Here is a 20,482-nt window from a genome sequence, read left to right on the forward strand (position 1 = left end):
TGTTTGGGGGATTTTGCTATTGTTATCAGACTTGGACATGAAAAACCTACTGCACCAATTCACACGGCAGTTGACAGCCCACAACCGTAACTGCTCAACCAACAGGGAAATCCACAAAAGTGAAATTCCAATTAACCATAGTTAAGGTTCGAAAGTAATGCAAAAGTTTGTATTAATATACAGCAATTTGTAAATTGCAACGGGGCTAATGATGCATTTGGGGACTAAAATTCCACCATCAGAAATGCTGACAAACTAAATATAATATTTAAAAACACAAAGTGTCAACTGGCAGGATTTGATCCCACTGCACTGATTCAATACTGGGGGAGTGCTCATGTGAGTGGTTGGAATTCAGTGAGAACTATTCTTAAAATTCTACCAACTGAACAAAATTGGAACAGAAGACCTTTGTTGATTGGTAAAATTATTTCCACTTTTCTTTTTAGAGCACTGCATAAATTGTGTATACATGGCACAGAGCATATGTGAAAACACTATATTATTTCCACCTTTATTTTTAGAGCACCACATATACATATACCCTAACATCCGCCATCTTTGATTGTGCTCATATTCTATCCAGTTCAGGAATTGTCAGAATCCAGTTGGAACTAAATTCCACATCGTTCATTTGGGATTCTGATTTCATGATTGCCAAACGAGCATCTATAGATAGTCTGGTGATGTATCATCTATAAACAAATGCTACAACACCTCAAGCAATAACGACTAGTATTCAAGCTGCCGGGAGTCAAATACTTTTACATTTAAATATTTAGTACAGATTTTCAACTATTTTCTTCCTGTGGTGCATCATTCCTTAATTTCCTTTTATATCTTAGTTACAATCTAGGTCACATTCAGATGAGAAATTGACATCTGATGGGAAAGTATGACTGAATAGGACTGTTGAATTCTGATGTTTAAGATTACATGCACAAACGTTAAAGAATATAGTTATGATGTTGCTTGTTTGTATCTTATTGCCAAACTGCTTGGGAATTACTTTATATATACAGGTATATATAAGTATATATGTTTTGGGTAACAAGGTAAACTTATGTTTGGTTATGTTAATATATATGTTTTAGACGTAAAATGATGTCATAGCAATATATATGTTTTAGACGTAAAATGATGTCATAGCAATATATATGTTTTAGACGTAAAATGATGTCATAGCAATATATATGTTTTAGACGTAAAATGATGTCATAGCAATATATATGTTTCAGACATAAAATGATGTCATAGCAATATTTATATTTATCAATTGCAACTATAAAACATATCAACGGCCTATTGTCAGACCGCTTGGCATGCCAGTTATTGCCATACATATTCATTTTTAAAATCTGTATCATTTGGCACATCTCAATTCTTATATATCTTGATGCCACCAAGTCTCCCATCTCTTAACACTGCAAGTTACACAACCTATGATTATTAATGGCTCACCAGGCTCAGAGTTAATAGATGGTGATAAATGAGAATACATTTTATTCCAGACATAAATTATTGCCTGCAGTCAGGGAATCATCTGATGTATGGAGATTTCTCCATCCCCGTGGCACCCCGGCTTCCACAAACACTCTGGGTTGCCGTGACTGCCACCGTACACGAGCATTTATCAGTGACAAGGCAGCACCAACTGTTTACACAGCAACAGATTCCTGCCATTAGCAGGATCATGTATCCTGATTACCTTAATGGATTCTTCTTACAGAATTCTGACAGCCACACAAATAACGCAAAGCTTTTAACAACTGTTCAAATCAAGCAACTCTGTTTTGACAGGTTTAAATTGTCAAATATAATACATTTTTGTGTATTAGCATTTTCTCTCAGTTGGCATGGCAACTGGCAGAAAGGGGAAAATAAATATCTTACAAAATATGCCGTGTTACAAGAGAATAGTAGAATTTAAGAGAGGTATTTTACAGATGAGAAGAAAAACAAATAGCAAATTTTAGACAGATCTTTGTCTTAACTACATGACAAAATGGTTGGTGTTGTGAATTCATCACTGAAGTATTGAATTTCAAAAAAAAAAATTGAATTCACAAAAAAACCCTCAACAAAATCTTTAAAATGTATGTTGTAATGAAGATGAATAAACATACATATTGTTTTGCCCACCCCAACATAATTTTGTCTTTGATCCAGTGTTAATTCTGATTCTGAATGATGTAATTTTATTTTTGTTTCACATTAGTAATTTTATATATATATATATATATATATATATATATGAATGAAAAAAGTTCAGTTTTAAGGGAATCCCGGTTTACCAAGGGTCCAGTTTATAAGTGTTTCACTTCCAAAATTTCAAAATGCTGGGGAAAATCCCAAGTTTAACGGATGAATGTAATATTTGTTTTTAGCTGGGTAGATGTAGTAAATGTCTACTGGATATTTCTGGAAGATACGGTCTGTACATAATGCATGTTTGTGTAAATGTTATCTTTTTTAGGTTGTGTCCTTATTCTTTTATGTTGTGTACATGTACTTATCTTTTATAAGTTCTGTCCTTATCCTTTTAAATTGTGTACTTATCTTTTATAAGTTATGGGGTTTTTTTTAAGTTGTGTACTTATTTTTTTTAAGTTATGTCTTGAATTTTGTACTTCTTTTTCAAATGGTGTACTGATCTTTTATAAGTTGCACCCTTCCCTAGGAATAATCCTTCATCTGTCCCATCATAAGACAAATGACTTTAAAACCTGGCAACAGAGATCTACTCTTAACCTTAAGACCATAGGTCCATGAAAATATCTATATACACTTGTAGTTTACTATGACTGAGTGGGTCGTGCAATCAGAGTATTCCGGATGACAGACCGAGTGTGACTAATAAACCACTGACAATGACGGACCGGTGGTTGTGCACAGGACAAACCAAGTGATCAAAAGGCTTTGTTAATATATATAAAAGAACATCTATCAACTGATAAAAGTCGTCAATCAATCCTGAAAGCTAACATAATGAAATATTAATGTTTTAAATATCTTTTCATTTATAACAAATGTTTCCATATTTGGCAATTTTTTTACCATTCATTATCCATGTTTAATGTTAAAAAAAAAAAAAAAACCAATAAATTTTACTTGATTAAAAAGTCAAACTGCTTGAATTCTATCATCCATATTCTAGGAAAATTCAATTTAGACAGCTGAATCTACACAAAAAGATTTCTTCAGATAGGATTACATTTCGAACAGCTAAGAGAACAAGGAATAATTTGTAATATGACGTCAAGCTTAGACAAATAAATAGAATGCACTACATTCAAACCTCTGATTAAAGGCCACCTGAGTATTACAGTGTCTCAACACAGGTGCATTTCTTAATATGGGTGTTTACAAGACATGTCATTATGCCTATTAAAAATTAATTGTTGATCATCATTGGTCACAATGTTAGCTAACTTCACTGAACAGCGACTTGTGGTTAAGAAAAGTATCTACAACAAAATTGCTTTTGGCTTTTCATGCCATATTTCAAAAAGGTTTTAAAAGTTTAAAAGATTCAGAATATTTATGTGTGTAATTTGCAGTATACATACATATTTCTTATGCATACATTCTAAAACAAATCTTTGTATTCTTCAATACCGTACCATTGTTTTTTGGCGAGTTTTTCTTTTACTATTAGTTACAGTGAAATTCAGTGCACATTGTGGAATACAGCCAGAATTCCTCCCATGAGAAAGCCCGTTGGGAGTTCCTCCATTCACTGATTACAAACTCAATATGAAATCGCAATAACAATAAAATGAAATAACAGAATTTGTGTTTAGTAATTAATAAAACTTAAATTTTATGGATTAAGAACCCAACTAAACAAGTCTTAAATTAAAAAAAAAATATATATATATATATATATATATAGTAATGAATTAAAATTATGTATAAATAAAACATTTAAGTCTTAAGTCAGTTATTGTGATGGAAAAATAAAAATGGTGAATACATTCAAATTCCAAAGTAAAAAACCATGTTTGCTAAACTGCTAATATTACAACAGTAATTTTTATTCCAATATCAATAACTAATGTCCCTTGACAGTATCAGTTTCTCATTTCCGTTTTATCACACTTAATATTAACCGCTAGAGCTGCAATAAAAAAAATTATAAGAGAGAGAAAATAGATCATATTGGCGATTTTGCAAATCACTGGTTATACCCACTACAGAAAGTAGTTTATATGCAGAATGTGGCTGCTAAAATATGAGTCAATATTTTTGACAAATATAATTAGAATGTTTTTAATTCAAGATTTTTGATTACTTCAGAGTTGAAGATTAGAGTAATGACTGTAAATGAAAGTATGCAAGAAATTGTCAATAGAAAACAATATCCAGTCTTAATAATATTTATCCTATAACTTACCCATGATATCTATGTCATAAACCCATGTGATAATTTCAGTGTATTAATCCGGTTAATAATGGTATGCAAATTTGCAAGGTCTCTAGGTAATGTGTTGCTGTGGATGGGTCATTTGCTTACAAGCCAACAAGACCTGTGTACCTGAGTATAACGTTTTCAAAGCTTTAGTTAAAATGTGTGACGTCAAACTAATTTGTGCTAATCGTGATGACGTCATATTACCAATGGTGACGACTTTAGTACTGTGATTTACTAAAAATTGAATTAAAATGTTATTTTAGAAGTGTTATACGATAAATAGAATTTGCTACTCGTGGTTTTTTAATATGTAAAATATCAACCTCGTCTAGTTAATCGGTATTTGTCTCAGCAGAGCCTCGACAAGTACTGGTTAACATAGACTCGGTTGATATTTTCCATATTAAAAAACACCTGTGATGAATCCTGTATATATTACCGTTGATATTCTATTTGAATCTGCCAAGTGTAGTTATAGATCCAGAGTGATCAAATCTAATCAAGATATTTTGATGTTCAAAACACTATCTCCTCAGAACACTTAAACCTTCAAAACTCACGAATCAAGTGCTTAAAATGTTGCCCAAGCGAGTTAACAGAAACACTTCTGACTAGCTGCAGGCAGAACATAGGAACTCTTTATAAAAACCAATGAATATTCACGCCCAAGCTCATCAACGGAACAAACTCCTTATTTTAAATTCAACTGGGTTTTTTTTTAAAGAACAACTTATCTGACTTTCTGTGCGCATAACCATTTGAAGATTTTCACACGCAGTCTTAGAGGAAACCCAATTCATTTTTTCATTACCAACATGCAATCTTTTATATGCACCATCCCACATTGGTTTACATGTATGAATAAAACACATCTGAATATCATTCTCACTTTAATGGGTCAGTGTTTACTCCAGTATTGATGATGCACCATTCCACATTGGTTTACATGTATGAATAAAACACTACTGAATATCATTCTCACTTTAATGGGTCAGTGTTCATTAGAATTAGGTTAATATTACAACCAATGGCTAAATGTTTTATTGTCTATTTCAGGAAAATAAACCCATAGTGAAACTATGAGACAACAGTTGTGACATGGCAGGCAATTTAAATGAAGCTCAGTTGGACAGGTAAATTTGTAATTACTGACATTAAGATATCAAGAGTATTTCTTCTTTGATTTTTAAATAGGTTTTTGTAACTTTAAAATCTATTAGATCCCATGTGTAATTGTATGAATGAACAAATGAATGAAATCAATACATAAATCTTATAAAATTCCTTTAAAACATGGAATAGAAATTACCCTCTAAAATATATTATCCGAATGTTGTACACAATTTTTACAAGGTGCTCAGTCTGATGACTTAATTTGTCAACAGTAATGCTACAGTTAAGGCTTCAAGAGTTATCGTTATCTTCTAAAGGAATTTCTTTTAGCTTTTACCCAGTATATATTCTTATGTACAAGACATATTTTGCAGTTATATTTAAAAACATTAAACAATAAAATGAATTTATTAGATATTAGAAAATTAGCTCTGGGGTAAAAGTGTGCACTTATAAGTTTTTCACCCAATTATTACAAACTCATCTGTTGTTATGATACACAGTCATTTCTCTTTTTGTTAACGACAACTGGCAGCTCAAATTCCTGGTCACGATACTTTTAATTTATAACTAATATGGCTTTTAAAACCATCAAATATATAACAAGTAATTCAGTGGTGTAGTGTGGTCTAGACATGTTGGGGTAGGTGGCGTGTCCAATATGAATCTATGGACCGTTTTGTCTAAATTTTCCATAGACCTACAAATAGCCTAAAATTGCACTGTAAAAAAAATAGTTTTAGCCTCAGCGTGGGAGTTCGTCGGAACCACCACCACCACCCCAGCCTATGCCACTTGATCTTCCCCAAGTGCCCTGTTCTGAACAATTAAAAAAAGTCAATGTTTTATTATTTTAATTATGGAAACAAACCAAATGTGCAGGAAATGAAAAACATAGCATATTTCAGCGGAAAACTATACTGGGCAGCGACAGACTTCACACACTATCAGGGATTCAACCCCAGCAATTGAACACACCAATCAGCAATGCTCTGCGGCACTTTTTTGTCTTGGACTGACTATATTCAGGGGTTGTTTTTTTAATGGCGCAGGTTTTTTTTGCCGTGGACATTTTCTTAATTGTAGGGGTTGGGCATTTATCCAGATATTTTTGGAGTACCAACAAGAGGGCCCTTCCCAAAAGGAAATGGCACTGAACATTCCCAACTTAATATGTGAATATTTTTATAATTATGTCTGTTCCCATAAATTAATTTAACATCGGGACACTACATCATTCAATGGCCTGAAACAAATTTACCAGTTATGATTAGGAATGAAGAAAATGTTTTATTTAATGAAGCACTCAAAACATTTTATTTACGGTTATATGGTGTCAGGAATTATAATTAATACTAATTTTCCCAATCCCATGTAAAGTCTGGTGAAATATACTGGGAAAATCCCTGATTATTAGATTATAATTTTAGGTTGCTTTTCTTCTTTGTAGTCCTATTTCTGTATAGTATATACTTCATTTTGCTCCACACTCAATAGCATATATATTTTTCATTATTTTTGTGTACACAAGTACCCTACTTTTGGTGTGTTGTAATGTCTAACAATGTTTTCTTTATCAATGAGTAACAAGAAATAAATTGAAGAATGGTAAAACCAGAGCAAGAAATGTTTACCCGATGTTCCATTTTAAATGCTTAAATATGAAACAAATACTCAAAACTGCAATTTTCAGATTATATTTCATTTTATTTAACTTATTTTCGTACTTATTACCAGTTAATCTAATGTATGTGTGCAAGAGTAATCTCCCTTTTAAAATGCTTCATAAGAAATATATATGTCACAGTAAAAATTAAATTAAAGGGAATGACTAATTGCTCTAACTAAGATTATGGGGAGCCATTTAAGATATTACAATATTGAGCAGTGATATTTCATCCTTTTGTAGTACTTTTATTTTATTTTAATTCACATGCTAAGGGAAGCAAGAAATTACTCTCCTAGAACTAGTCTCAGGGGAGTGATGGGATGTCAGAGTAAAAACTCCCCTTAAACAGCAAGGGAAGTGTTGTTCCACGGCAAGGGAAGTGTTGTTCCACGGCATGGGAAGTGTTGTTCCACGGCAAGGGAAGTGTTGTTACACGGCAAGGGAAGTGTTGCTACCCGACAAGTGTTGCTACACGGCAAGGGAAGTGTTGTTACATGTTGTTATATGACAAAGGAAGTGTTGTTACATGGCAAGGGAAGTGTTGTTACATGGCAAGGGAAGTGTTGTTACACGGCAAGGGAAGTGTTGCTACATGACAAGTGTTGCTACACGACAAGGGAAGTGTTGTTACATGTTGTTATATGACAAGGGATGTGTTGTTACATGGCAAGGGAAGGGAAGTGTTGTTACATGGCAAGGGAAGTGTTGCTACATGACAAGTGTTGCTACACGGCAAGGGAAGTGTTGGTACACGACAAAGGAAGTGTTGCTACACGGCAAGGGAAGTGTTGTTATATGGCAAGGGAAGTGTTGTTACATGGCAAGGGAAGCGTTGTTACATGACAAATCTATTGAAAAAACATAGTCATTTGTCACCATTCAGGCCTGAGAGTTGAAAATCCACATAAACCATTTATGGGTTATATGTAGCATGTCAAGACCATGTGAATGATATCCTAAAATTAATGTGCTACAAAAAAGATGTGTTACACAAAATTTGACTTGTGATCGTTCTTGCAAAGTTCAGAGGACTGTCGGGCAACATTTTGTTTTCAAAATCTTGATTAGCAATATTTCTTGTCAATTACAAATTGATTAGCAACTACTATTTAATGTTTTAAAAATGTGTAGCGATCTCTGAAACTTGCGTAACAAATCGTGATGCAGTACTGAACAAAATGTTCTCTATCAATATCTAAAACTTAACCGCAAGGAATCTATATAATTAAATTTAAATTGGAGCTACAACAGTGTATAAATGTTTTAATCTCACATCCTTTACAATATTTTATTGCTAAAAACAAATTTAACTGCAACTGTAACATATTATACTTGTGCGTTTTCGCTGTTGATGAATGCCATTAATGGCTTCCATGCAATTCCAATAAACAACTGTATTATTTGTAACTGGTTGTAGATATTAATTAAAAGATGAAAGGTATTAATTTTCACCAGCTGTTTGGCAATAAGATACAGAAGACAAGTTCTATATTTTATGTGATAGATGAACATAAACCAGTGTTCGAGATTAATGGTATCCCGATATCCCGGGGATATCAGAATTTAATTTTGGATACCAGACTTCAAGAATCCAGTATCCCACCGGGATACCATATAATACTAAATTCTCAGGTGGGATACCAGATTTTGAAATGTTAGTATCCAACTGGGATACTGCCCAAAATTTTTAATTTCGAACACTGTAAACTCATGTGGGTGGTTGAATGTGACCTACATTTTAGACTGTAAATAAGATCTAAATGGAACAGAAGAATGACATGTCACAGAACTGAAATTAAAAGTTGATGATGTTTCCTAAATGCCTAACATTTAAAATATACTTCAAACTGCAGCCTTAAAGGGTTGAAAAATGTCACTTGACTTTTTATTTTTTATTTTTTTTTAAACATATACTTCTGAGCAATGGTCACAATTCAATAAAATCAATGCTGGTAAAACCTTAGTACAAATGGTAATCACCAAACAAAATATTAAAAACTATAGAGCAAACAGACATTTACAAATTTCTAATGAACCACAATGAAAACCAGCAATAACATAGTAATATAAATAAACAACAAACCACAAAAATTACTTTGTTGAAAGTGTTTATTTTACTTACTAAATATTACAGATATTATATAGTATACATACCATACACAGACTGAGTAACCAGAAATTTCTGAGTAAACCAAATCATTAGACTGTATTACAAGCAAACCTAGAGTGAGGCATTCATAAAACGGCAATTGCGCTTTTCATGAGCATGAAAACATTCTTATGAATGAAAATATAAAATCAAATTTAATTTTTTTTATTTTATATACTTATTTCATATCAATCTATGCTACTTCATTTAACAATTCATTAAATACAATCGACAAAAAAAAAGGAAAACATGTATACACGACAAAACAAGCTACAACATTGATGCTAATAAAGCTGAAAAGAATCGAGATAAACCACTGGGGTCTAAAAAGCGACAACAAATATTGAAACCAAAACCAGTTACAAATTATTAGAAGGAGCAACATGGCACAATGGTTAAAACAATATTCAAATGATGTTAAAAGAAGTCAAAGAATCTAAGCTAGCGTTATTTTTGTTACTACGACTGAAATGTGTGTACAATAAGTGTCACAAGACATTTTGAATATCTTTAGTAACAGAACTAATATATATGTAGTAATATTGCTGTAAAAAGTTTACATATTAAGATATATTTTTTTACCTGTGTGTGGAAGAAAAAACATAAGGATTACCTGGATTCTTTTATATTTGCAAAGATTTTTTTTTCTTGAATGTTATCAACAACTTTTAAGTTGTATTTTTATTTTTTTATTTCAGGTAAGATTTTTGCTGCTGTCATTTCACTTTTCAAGCCAACCAAATTGGAAGGATTAACAAAATTCAGACCAAAAACCTGGATTTACTGGACCAAAATCAAGTAAGTTTCTTTAAAATCATTGTTGCTATAAATGTTTATTTTATAAGCAGGAAGTTACCTCCATTTCAATGATAGTTCATTAAACCCCATCAGTTTACACCATTGTACTTCTAGACACTTTAATCAAGAATTGTCTGTCCAGAAACTACAAAAATACTGCATTATTATATATTTTAACAAGAGATAATTGCTGCATTCTTTAGTCATGTTATATTTAACTTCTTTTTTTGTAATCCAGATTATTTTTCTGTTATTGTATCATAGGCTTGTATCCACTACTTGCATCTCTTGGTGGATAAAACACAATTTTATTTTAACAATGATTTCCCTTTTTGTTTTTCCTGTACCAAAGAAGATTTAAGGGATATGTGTTTTATAGTCAGAAGCCATCATGTATCATTTCTAATCTGTAACATTCAGCTTGGAATCAAATCATTAAAGTAGAAAATAATATTGTTGTTTGTTTTTCTATTGTTGTTGTTTTGTTTTAAAAAAGAAAGCGGTTAGTCTACTGATTACTAAACAGCATGAAGAAATAACCCAGGACATCTATAACTAGACTAAGATAACAACAGGATTGTCTACAGCAGTGTTTCTCAACTTAATGATGGGGCAACCACCTTCCCATGGACTGCCAGGGCTTAAATACAATCTTATTCTATGGTTGGAAGGTGTACTGATGGAAAGAAATAAGGAATCACATGAATAAGAACAGCAAGCAGTGATTGCAACTAAAACTGTCATGTGTAGACATTACTGACACTGACACTCAGCCCCACATTACTGACACCGACACTCAGCCCCACATTACTGACATTTAGCCCCACATTACTGACACTCAGCCCCACATTAGTGACGTTCATCCCCACATTACCGACACTCAGCCTTACATTATTGACACTGACACTGAGTCCCACAATTACTGACACTGAGCCCCACATTTGTGACACTGAGCCCACATTACTGACACCCACATTACTGACACTTATCTCAATACTGACACTCGGCCCCACATTACTGACACTGACATTCAGCCCCACATTACTGACACTCAGCCCCATATTACTGACACTCAGCCCCATATTACTGACACTGACACTCAGCCCCAACATTATTGACACTCTGTCCCACATTACTGACACTCAGCCCCAACATTACTGACACTCAGCCCTACATTACTGACACTGACACTCAGCCCCACATTACTGACACTCAGCCCCACATTACTGACACTGACACTCAGCCCCACATTACTGACACTGACACTCAGCCCCAACATTATTGACACTCGGTCCCACATTAATGACACTCAGCCCTAACATTACTGACACTCAGCCCCACATTACTACCGACATGCAGCCCCACATTACTGACACAGACACTCAGCCCCACATTACCGACACCGACACTCAGTCCCATATTACTGACATGCAGACCCACATTACTGATACTCCTGCCCACATTACTGGCATGCAGCCTCACATTACCCATACTTGACCCCAACAGAAATAATTTGTATCCAGTGGCAAAAAACTAATTGGTAAAGCCTCCAATATACAATTAATATAGCAACTATGGAAATAACTGTGAGTTCCATTGTTAACTTAAAGCCCTGTAATAGTGAATTAAATTTGGCCTATGAAACCAATTGTTTCCTTATTTCTTTCTATCAGTACATGCGTATATATATATATATATTACCTCCCAACCCCTACCTCCATGTGATCAAATGTGCTCAGACATAAAAGGACACCTTTGTTACATCAACCTCCCCCACCCCAAACACCCTCAACGAAGCCTCATAATTAAACCTATGAAAACCTGCTGTAGAATGGCACCAGTCCAAGGACTGGTAGAATCCCAGGATCGGTAGAACCGTTCCACGCACAAATCATTGAGAAACACTGGCTTTAAAAGATTCTGTCTACAAGCACAAAAAGTTCCAACTAAAATTAATAAAATAATAAAAAAAACAGAAGAGACGGACAGAGCGGGCACTGAGTTACGGATACTTACTTGATTGGGGCCCATCATATGGTTGTGAGGCGGTGGGTGGGGGGACGGCTGGGAATTTGGTGGCTGTCAAAGGGAAATCATTTAGCCAAACTCAACATTTTTAATTTCATTGTACAGGTTTAGTTTTACGTAAACCAATTCGACAGCTTGTGCAAAAACATAAAAAAGTGCTCAAATGTAAATATTAATTATAAATACTAGTTTTAGTTAATCACAAAATTAACAAATTTTGTTTACATTAGTGCAGCTTACAATTGACAGATAAAAACACTGATAGTGGTGTGGGGATGAATAATTATGTTCTTAAAAAGCCCATTAAAGATGATTTACATCCTGTTGTAATTAGATGAATTAAAAACATTTAACCCCGAAAATTATTTAGAAAGTAAATACATAAAATGAAGACACTTACATTTTTTTTTTTTTTTTTTTTTTTTAAATTAAGAAACTGCCGTATAATTTATTTGTAATAACCATTATACCAGATAGCAGTATGTTCACGTTCTTAACATTAAACAGAAATTTAAAAAAAAATGCAAATTGAAGAAAAATCATTTCTAATGCTAATTTGTAAAAAGCACTATTATTGTTAATATTAACTAATTATAACTATATTTACCTCTCCCAATCACCCCATCTCCCCAACACTATACAATACTACTGTTATTGTAAAAGGGAATAACTCTAATAGCAAAATTATTTACAAAATGTAATGTATGCAAAACTAATTACTGCACTATGTGTTACAGGAGTATATTAAAATATTTAAAACTATTTATTTCTTATATAAGAATCACCTTTCTAACACTAGATTTCTTGACAACAGATAAAGATCAAAGTGTTTCTGTAGAAACTGAAACTAGATGTAATGGCTATCTCATATAAGATAACATAACTTTGAAGCAATCCAAAGATTCTAAATTACAGACATAAAAGTGGCACTGATGGATTTCCGAGAGCTTGTCAAAATGGGTGTATAATCTGAACAAGAATCAAGCATGGAAATAATAACCAAGATTTTTGTCACCTAACAAAAAGATGTGAAATCGAAAGTTAATTAACAGAACAATAAAAAAAAATTAGTGTGTGGAAATATTTTCCAAACACATCATAAATATTTTTAGAAAAAACTTTAAACTATCACTTAAAACATTTAAAGACCAAAAATATTAAAACAGATTTATAAGTATGTTTTAAACCAGAAGATTAGAAAACAATTTATACTAATGCACAGTATATTACAAGCTGGATATTTTTTCCATGGATGTATTCTGGAAGTAGTCTGAGAAAAACAAGAGTTATCTCCCTTGTGTTATAGCTTCAAAGAAAATGGCTTTGGTATGGTTTCAACAAGATAACTGAACTGTTAAAAAATTAATAGTATTCGAAAAGACATTTCTGTTGTCTTGACCAGGGGCAGAGGGTGTAACGTACTGGTGGGAGGGATAAGATTGATGCTCCTAGGTGGACCCAATCCCTTCTCCAATTCCAACCAAAACCATTCAAATTTGTTTTGCATTGATTGATTATCATTGGCCATTTAATGTCAGTTGAATAATTGTGACACAGTCTTCAGAGGAAATCTTTTATATACACTTTTCCAGACAAGACAGCACATACCTTTGTTATACAAGTCATGGGGAATTGGTTGTTACAGGAAACGGGTGTTCCATCATGTGACCAAAACACCTCTGGTGAATGCTCTGGGCCCCATTCTACGAAGTGATCTTAGTGCTAAGATCACTTTAAGTGTTTAACTACCTTATGCACTTAAGGCGACCGTAGCATTAAGATCACTCCGTTATTGTAAATCTAGCTTATTCACTAGGGCTTCGTTCCACAATGCGATCTTAGTGCTAAGATCATCTTAAGTGTATAACTACCTTATGCTCTTAAGGTGATCTTAGCATTAAGATAACTTTGTGGAACTGGGCCCTAGTGCCTAAGCTAGATTCCTCCTCCTATGTCAACCAGTGCCCAACAAACGGTATATCAGGTTTTCTATGCTGTCCTGTCTAGAAACACATGTATATGGAAGGTTCCATCTGCTAATCACTTGGCACTGTCTGTATGATGGCTGTAGCTTTCCTCTCATACTTTAGACCACGTGTGACAATAACTGTACAGTTTAGCATTACAGAGATGTCGTTAAACAATTAACTAATATCTTTCTTTCGTTTTAACACTGATGTAAGTAGATTTATAATGGAAGTAAAAAGACACCATTTCTGTTTACTTGATTGCAAAATGTTAGAATAAATCTAATTAAATTTATCACTTTACAAAAATAATAAATTACAAGAGCTTTGAGAGAGTACTAGATCAAACAATTTAATTACTTTGTCATTATTATCACAGTATTAATGATTTTGCATTAGAGTCAATATTACAAGCATGGTCCACACAGAGTGGTTTCCCCTGTTTTCATCTAACAAAATTTTCACCATAGTAGTCTCCCCTGTATTATCCTATCCAATTTCCACCATATATACAAAATAAGTCCACTGATACACACAAATGTCACAAATATATATCTTTGACTTTTGATCTTTTGACCGTTTTATACTTTTTTAACAGGGTGGGGGGAATTGTCAGTAAACCTAACAAAGAAAAATAATTAATAACAATTCCATTTCCAATAATTTAATTCTGAATCTGCGATTAAAGCTCAACCAAATTATGTTTACATTCACAACCAGTTTAAAGAATAAGGTACTGTTCCCAAATAGATGTAAATGTACGACAATAAATGTAAAGTTATTCACACTATCAAGAATATGGATTGAAACCCCAATCATATAAAACCTTTAGCATCTACTCTTCAGTACCATATACATTAGTAAACCCAAGCCCAAATATTATTGGTTCAGGGAAAGAACACCTTCATCTCAAACTACTTAGAAAGAGAAACTTCATAACCAAACACCCACATAATTATTAACCCTAAATTACATTTACTTTTGCTCTTTTAATATTCAGTAATGTGCAAAAATTGTGTTACACCACAACTGTCAACATGTATGTGTGTGTGTGTGTGTATATATATATATATATATATATATATATATATATATATGTTGTGCCAACTCCCACACAAAATGGTAAAAATGGTGAAAATTAGAATGTGTGTGTTAAATACTCACAGGAAAAAAACTAGGTGGCATCGGTCCTGCCGGCATGCCATCTTGTGGGGGCATCTGACCTAACGGGCTGGGGGCTGCTGCATTCTGAAGGAGGAAAACACATAACATAAGAACTACAAGAATAAGAAATATGAACAAAATAGGTAATACAATGAAACCTGCTTCTGAATTCTGAAAGAACACACATACAATAAAAAAAGTTAAAGTTCAAGTCTGTTTCGTTTAAGGACACTAGTTAATGTACACTGATTTATTCATCATCAGCCATTGGATGTCAAACTTTTGATAATTCTGACGTGTAGTCTTAAGAGAGGAAACCTGCTACATTATTCCACTAGTAGCAATTAAGGGATCTTTTATATGCACCATCCCACAGACAGGAGAGCACATACCACTGGCTGTAACAAGAAATTTGGCATATAGGCCCACTGACAGGGGTCGATCCTAGACTAACCATGCATCAAGCAAGTGATTTACGTCCTGCCTTTAAAGAAGTGAGATGCCAATGTGAGTGGGATATCAAACAAGCGACAATTTCTAAGGCATAGCACCATCATTTTCTTTTGGTACACAATAAATATATTATATCTAACAGTAATTTCACTTCATATTCATATTTTGTAAATGGTACAATTCTTAAAATGACAATATTCTGACAATCTTCAAAGAAAAACATTTTAATAGCAATTTGCTATTAAAAGTCTTTTAACATTCTGAAAACAGAAGCATAATGCACCCAATTTATTGTATAATAATTTAAAAAAGTAAATAAAATAAAATAAAATGTTATATTTGTCAACTAAATCTTATACAAAATTTACCACTGGACATGTTACATTTATTGTGTAAAAAAACAAAAACATTTTGGTGCAAAACTGGTTGTCGTCTGCCTTAGTATTCAAATCAGTTGACAAGACTCCTACTTTAATTTATCCAATTTAATCAAACCATTTTGTACAAAATCTCAGGACTCCTCTGGACAATAGCTTATTCTAGTGAAAGTTTTGTGGACACTCAGTTTTATCTAAAGAAAATGCTGTATCAAGTAAAACTTTATACAATTTAACTAAACATGCAAGAGATTAAAATCCAAACTTGATACTACATAGAATTTGTAATAGGGTTCATGTCTTCATAATAAATATGTGAAATGTCCAGTTACCACCATTCTTCAAGATATTTAAAAATAGCCATGTAAGACCTCGGCTGAAAAACAAAAATTGATTTTTCTGGACACAACAACAACAGAAGCGCAGATGGTAGAGGATTTTCTCTAACGGACCGGTGAAAGTCTAGCTTTGATTTGCAAGACTCATCTGACCTTTCTGCTATGGTTGATTGTGAATGGCTGACTGGCAGTTGTTTGCTACTATGACATAATGGTTGCCATAGCAGCATGACATGCTATTGTCCTATCTTCCACACTTTTCCTATAATCTTTTTCAACTTCAACATTTTGCACATTTGAAGAATAAAATATCTGATTTGCTGCAACCATGGAAATGGATTTATTTCAAATAAAAATAAAATAAAAATAAGCAAGTGTTGATGATTTTTTTTTTCTTCAAATTTTCTCAATATACGTTTGTGATTATAAATTTTATACTTTTGTAACATTAGCACATCATCCCGTCACAACCAAATTACTTGACATTATAGGTATGTGTGCATACATTCCAAGAATTAAAAGTGAAAGTTTGTTTTGTTTAATGACACCACTAGAACATATTGATTAATTAACCATTGGCTAATGGATGTTAAACATTTAGTAATTCCGACACATAGTCATCAGAGAAAACCCGCTACATTTTTCCTAATGCTGCAAGGGAACTTATATATGCACTTTCCCACAGACAGGAAAGCACATACTAAGGCCTTTAACCAGTGTGGTGCACTGGTGGAAACGAGAAAAAACCCAATAAGTTAAATGGTTCAATCCTGCAATGCAAGCACCTCAAGCGAGCACTAACTGACAAGAGCTAAATTCCACCCCCAAGAATTAAAGGAGACACTAAATTAATTTTCATCACCAAGAGACAGATACAGGAATTTGAAAAAGAGAAGTTAAGTAATGTTTAATGTGCTAAATACTGGAAGATTGTGCACTAACCCTACAGTTGTGCCACTAAAAAGGTGAATGCAGCATATGTGAAAAGAAGGTTACCATCCTTGCGACCCTCCCCTATTATTATTAACCTTCCCCATGTAGGTGGATATGTCAAATACAATGAGACATATAGATCTATGAAGACGACACAAAAAATCTTAAGATACTTTCAGAGGCAGGCAGCCTTTTAGCCAGTGTCAAAAATTAAGAAATTACACAGATCTGTAAAGCCTTTTATTGACAATAATCATTATATAAAGAGCCCCTTTACTGTAAGGGTAAAATCTTTAAAAATTACATATTTAAAATGCTATTTATTGACAAATAGTTGTTACTTAAAAAGCAGAAATGTAGAAATTACATACTTGAAATTCTTTTTAGGGACAACAGGCAGAATTTATACAAAGATCCCTCTACTATACGGGAAGGTAAAATCTACAGAAAAAATTACATTATCTAAAATATCCTTACTGATACCGATAGTGGTTATACAAACTTCCCCTACTGTAGGCAAGGCTAAAACCTATAGAAATCATGTATCTGAAATGCCCTTTATACACAGGTAGCAATTATAAAAATATTCTCTACTGTATGGAAGGGTACAAGTTACAGAAATAACATTATCTGAAATGTCCTTTATACACAGGTAGCAATTATAAAAAGATCCTCTATGGATACTATATGGAAGGGCAAAAGCTACCAAAATGTCCTTTGTTGACAGGTAGCTGTCTGCTGTGGATAAAGCAGGTAAGACCAAGGGAAGTAGGTAACACACGGAAGTGAGTCAAACTGTTATAATACACATACCAGGGCTTCTAGAATTTCTTTTAAATTCACAAGCCATGGGATCAGTAATTAAATTTTTTACCAGCCACTAATAAAAATTTACTAGCCCCAAGTTAATACCATTTTACTAAATAATAGTAATAATCAGATATGCCACCTAAAGAAGGAGACAGAGCTTAAAAAGACTAATATTAGGGGTTGGAGTGGGGTCAGTATATTCATATTTACAAAATAGACTTAACTGCAATATTTGACAATTTATTTCTTCACTAGCCGTTGGGCATGGCAATTGTAGTTATTTACATGCCCAACATTGAATATCACTAGCCACGGGAGTGGCTAACATAATTTAGAAGCCATGGACATACTACCTCAAGGTAGCTGTTATATAAAGATACCCTACAATAGGCAAGGCTAAAACCTACAGAAACTACATCATCTGAAATTCCCTTTATACAGCTACCCACTAATGTAGGGAAGAATAAAAGCTACAAAAATAAAATTTTCTAAAATGCCCTTTATTGACAGGTAGCTGTTATATGAAGATCCCCTACTGTAAGGAAGAGTTAAAGCCACAAACATTAAGTTATCTTAAAAACATATTCTCTATTGACCTACAGCAATCCCCTTATTTTAAGTTTATCATCAAGCGATAATTCAACATAGCGGCGTTTCGATACGAAAATGGAACACTGTTGACAAATTTTCCACAAAACCAAGCCAAACAAGTTTACTCTTGGTTACTTGTTATTTTGTTAAATAATGTTTGCAAAGATATATAATAAAAAAAAAAAAAAAAAAAAAAAAAACCCAGCAAAAAAAGGTTCAAACAATTAGAATTTTTTAAATTAAATTCCTAGTTGCTTTGCCGTTCATTGCGGTAATCATGAGATGTACATGTAGGCTATGAAAAGGAGCTCAATCAAATTCGTAAGTTAATCTAACTTTTTAACAATCGAGCTCAGAATAAAGGGAGTACATGTGATTCCTCCAGTTATTTAAACATAGTCAGTCTTCCGGGTTAATATTACTTAAATATTATGTCCATTACCACTACAGAAAACACCTTTAACTTATTTTGTTTATATTTTCACCATAGTGCACTTGGTGCAGTTTATGAGAATAAAATTCTTGTCTTGTGTGACCATCCGGTTTTCGAAGGTAAAATTTGCATTAAAGGAACACAATGGGACTGGATACTTTCATCTGGTGCAGTTTAGAGGGGTTTCCGATTTAGAGGGGTAAATTTTAGTGTTAAAAGATAAGCAAATCATGGGACCGTGTAAAACGTCCAGTTTTGAGGGGTTTTACTGTAGTAGGGTTCCCATACAACGGTATCCCGAGGGCCCTTGAATATGACACTGTGGCTGACAATTAAGGCCATTAATGGATTACCGAACTCGTCTTGAGTAGTATGTGTATTATAACGGTTTGACTTACTTCCTTGTGTTACCGACTTCCCTCGATCTTACCTGCATCATCCACAACAGACAGGCTTAACTGAGTTACATAATCAAGCTATTAATCTTTCATTGAATCCATAGAGCGCGAAAAGCCTCTGGGTACTGTTATACACACGCTGCGTTGCTCCATGATGATGATAGGGTAAAATATAATGTATGAAAAATATCTCTTAGCATATGTTAATGAGTATTTCTATATCTCTTGCCATACACGTATGTTAATGAGTTTTTCTTTTTTCCACATACCCAACCATACACAAAAGATTGCCATCCAAGATGAAGTTAATTTATGTTTATTAATCCTAAATCCCTTAAATATACTTGACTGTGCTAAGTTAGTTAATAATCAAGGCTCAAATAGTGAGACAAAATTGTGTGCAACTGTTAATTGATTCTAGACATGTATTAATTTTTCTATGTATGCATTGTAATGTACTTATGTGAGAATAAGTACATTACAATGATAGACAATCTAAATAAACATTTGTATATTCATATTTTACATTCAAGAAAAGGAATACTTGTTAACAACACCCCAGCACATTGTTTAATCATTTATATTAAATTATTTAAATGTTTATCGTGACACCTGGATTAGAAAATGAGAAAAAAATTGTTGCTGCCACATGTCATGGCTACATTATTACCAATTGCAGCAAAGGGTATGTCATGTGCCCTATGCCCCCCACCCCTCCCCACTTGATGAAACGACATCAAATAACACACTTAAATGTGTAACAGGATGGGCAAAATCTAGCTCAGTCACTAGAGTGCTCGCCTGAGGTGCTTGGATCGAATGCTTTCGGTGGACCAATTTTCAGACT

At 33.4% G+C, this 20,482-nt stretch overlaps 1 protein-coding gene and 1 long non-coding RNA gene across 8 annotated transcripts in view; one reads left to right on the forward strand and one right to left on the reverse strand.

Moving 5' to 3' along the window:
* The window catches only part of LOC121374052, a 34,063-nt gene extending 23,469 nt beyond the window's left edge, over nt 1-10,594 (forward strand). The window contains exons 3-4 of the long non-coding RNA XR_005958181.1: nt 5,471-5,547; nt 10,044-10,594. This is a non-coding gene — a long non-coding RNA (uncharacterized LOC121374052). The remainder of the gene's footprint in view (nt 1-5,470; nt 5,548-10,043) is intronic.
* The window catches only part of LOC121374051 (single-stranded DNA-binding protein 3-like), a 135,033-nt gene that overhangs the window by 67,715 nt on the left and 46,836 nt on the right, over nt 1-20,482 (reverse strand). For 6 of the 7 annotated variants that reach the window (XM_041500944.1, XM_041500941.1, XM_041500943.1 and 3 more), the window contains exons 6-7: nt 15,303-15,386; nt 12,160-12,222 (exon numbers count right to left, since the gene is read on the reverse strand). In XM_041500944.1, the coding sequence (XP_041356878.1) occupies nt 12,160-12,222; nt 15,303-15,386 (147 nt within the window). The remainder of the gene's footprint in view (nt 1-12,159; nt 12,223-15,302; nt 15,387-20,482) is intronic. The other variant, XM_041500940.1, reaches the window with a different exon arrangement.

Source organism: Gigantopelta aegis, chromosome 6 (assembly GCF_016097555.1).
Source record: "Gigantopelta aegis isolate Gae_Host chromosome 6, Gae_host_genome, whole genome shotgun sequence".
Classification (NCBI taxonomy): Eukaryota; Metazoa; Mollusca; class Gastropoda; order Neomphalida; family Peltospiridae; genus Gigantopelta; species Gigantopelta aegis.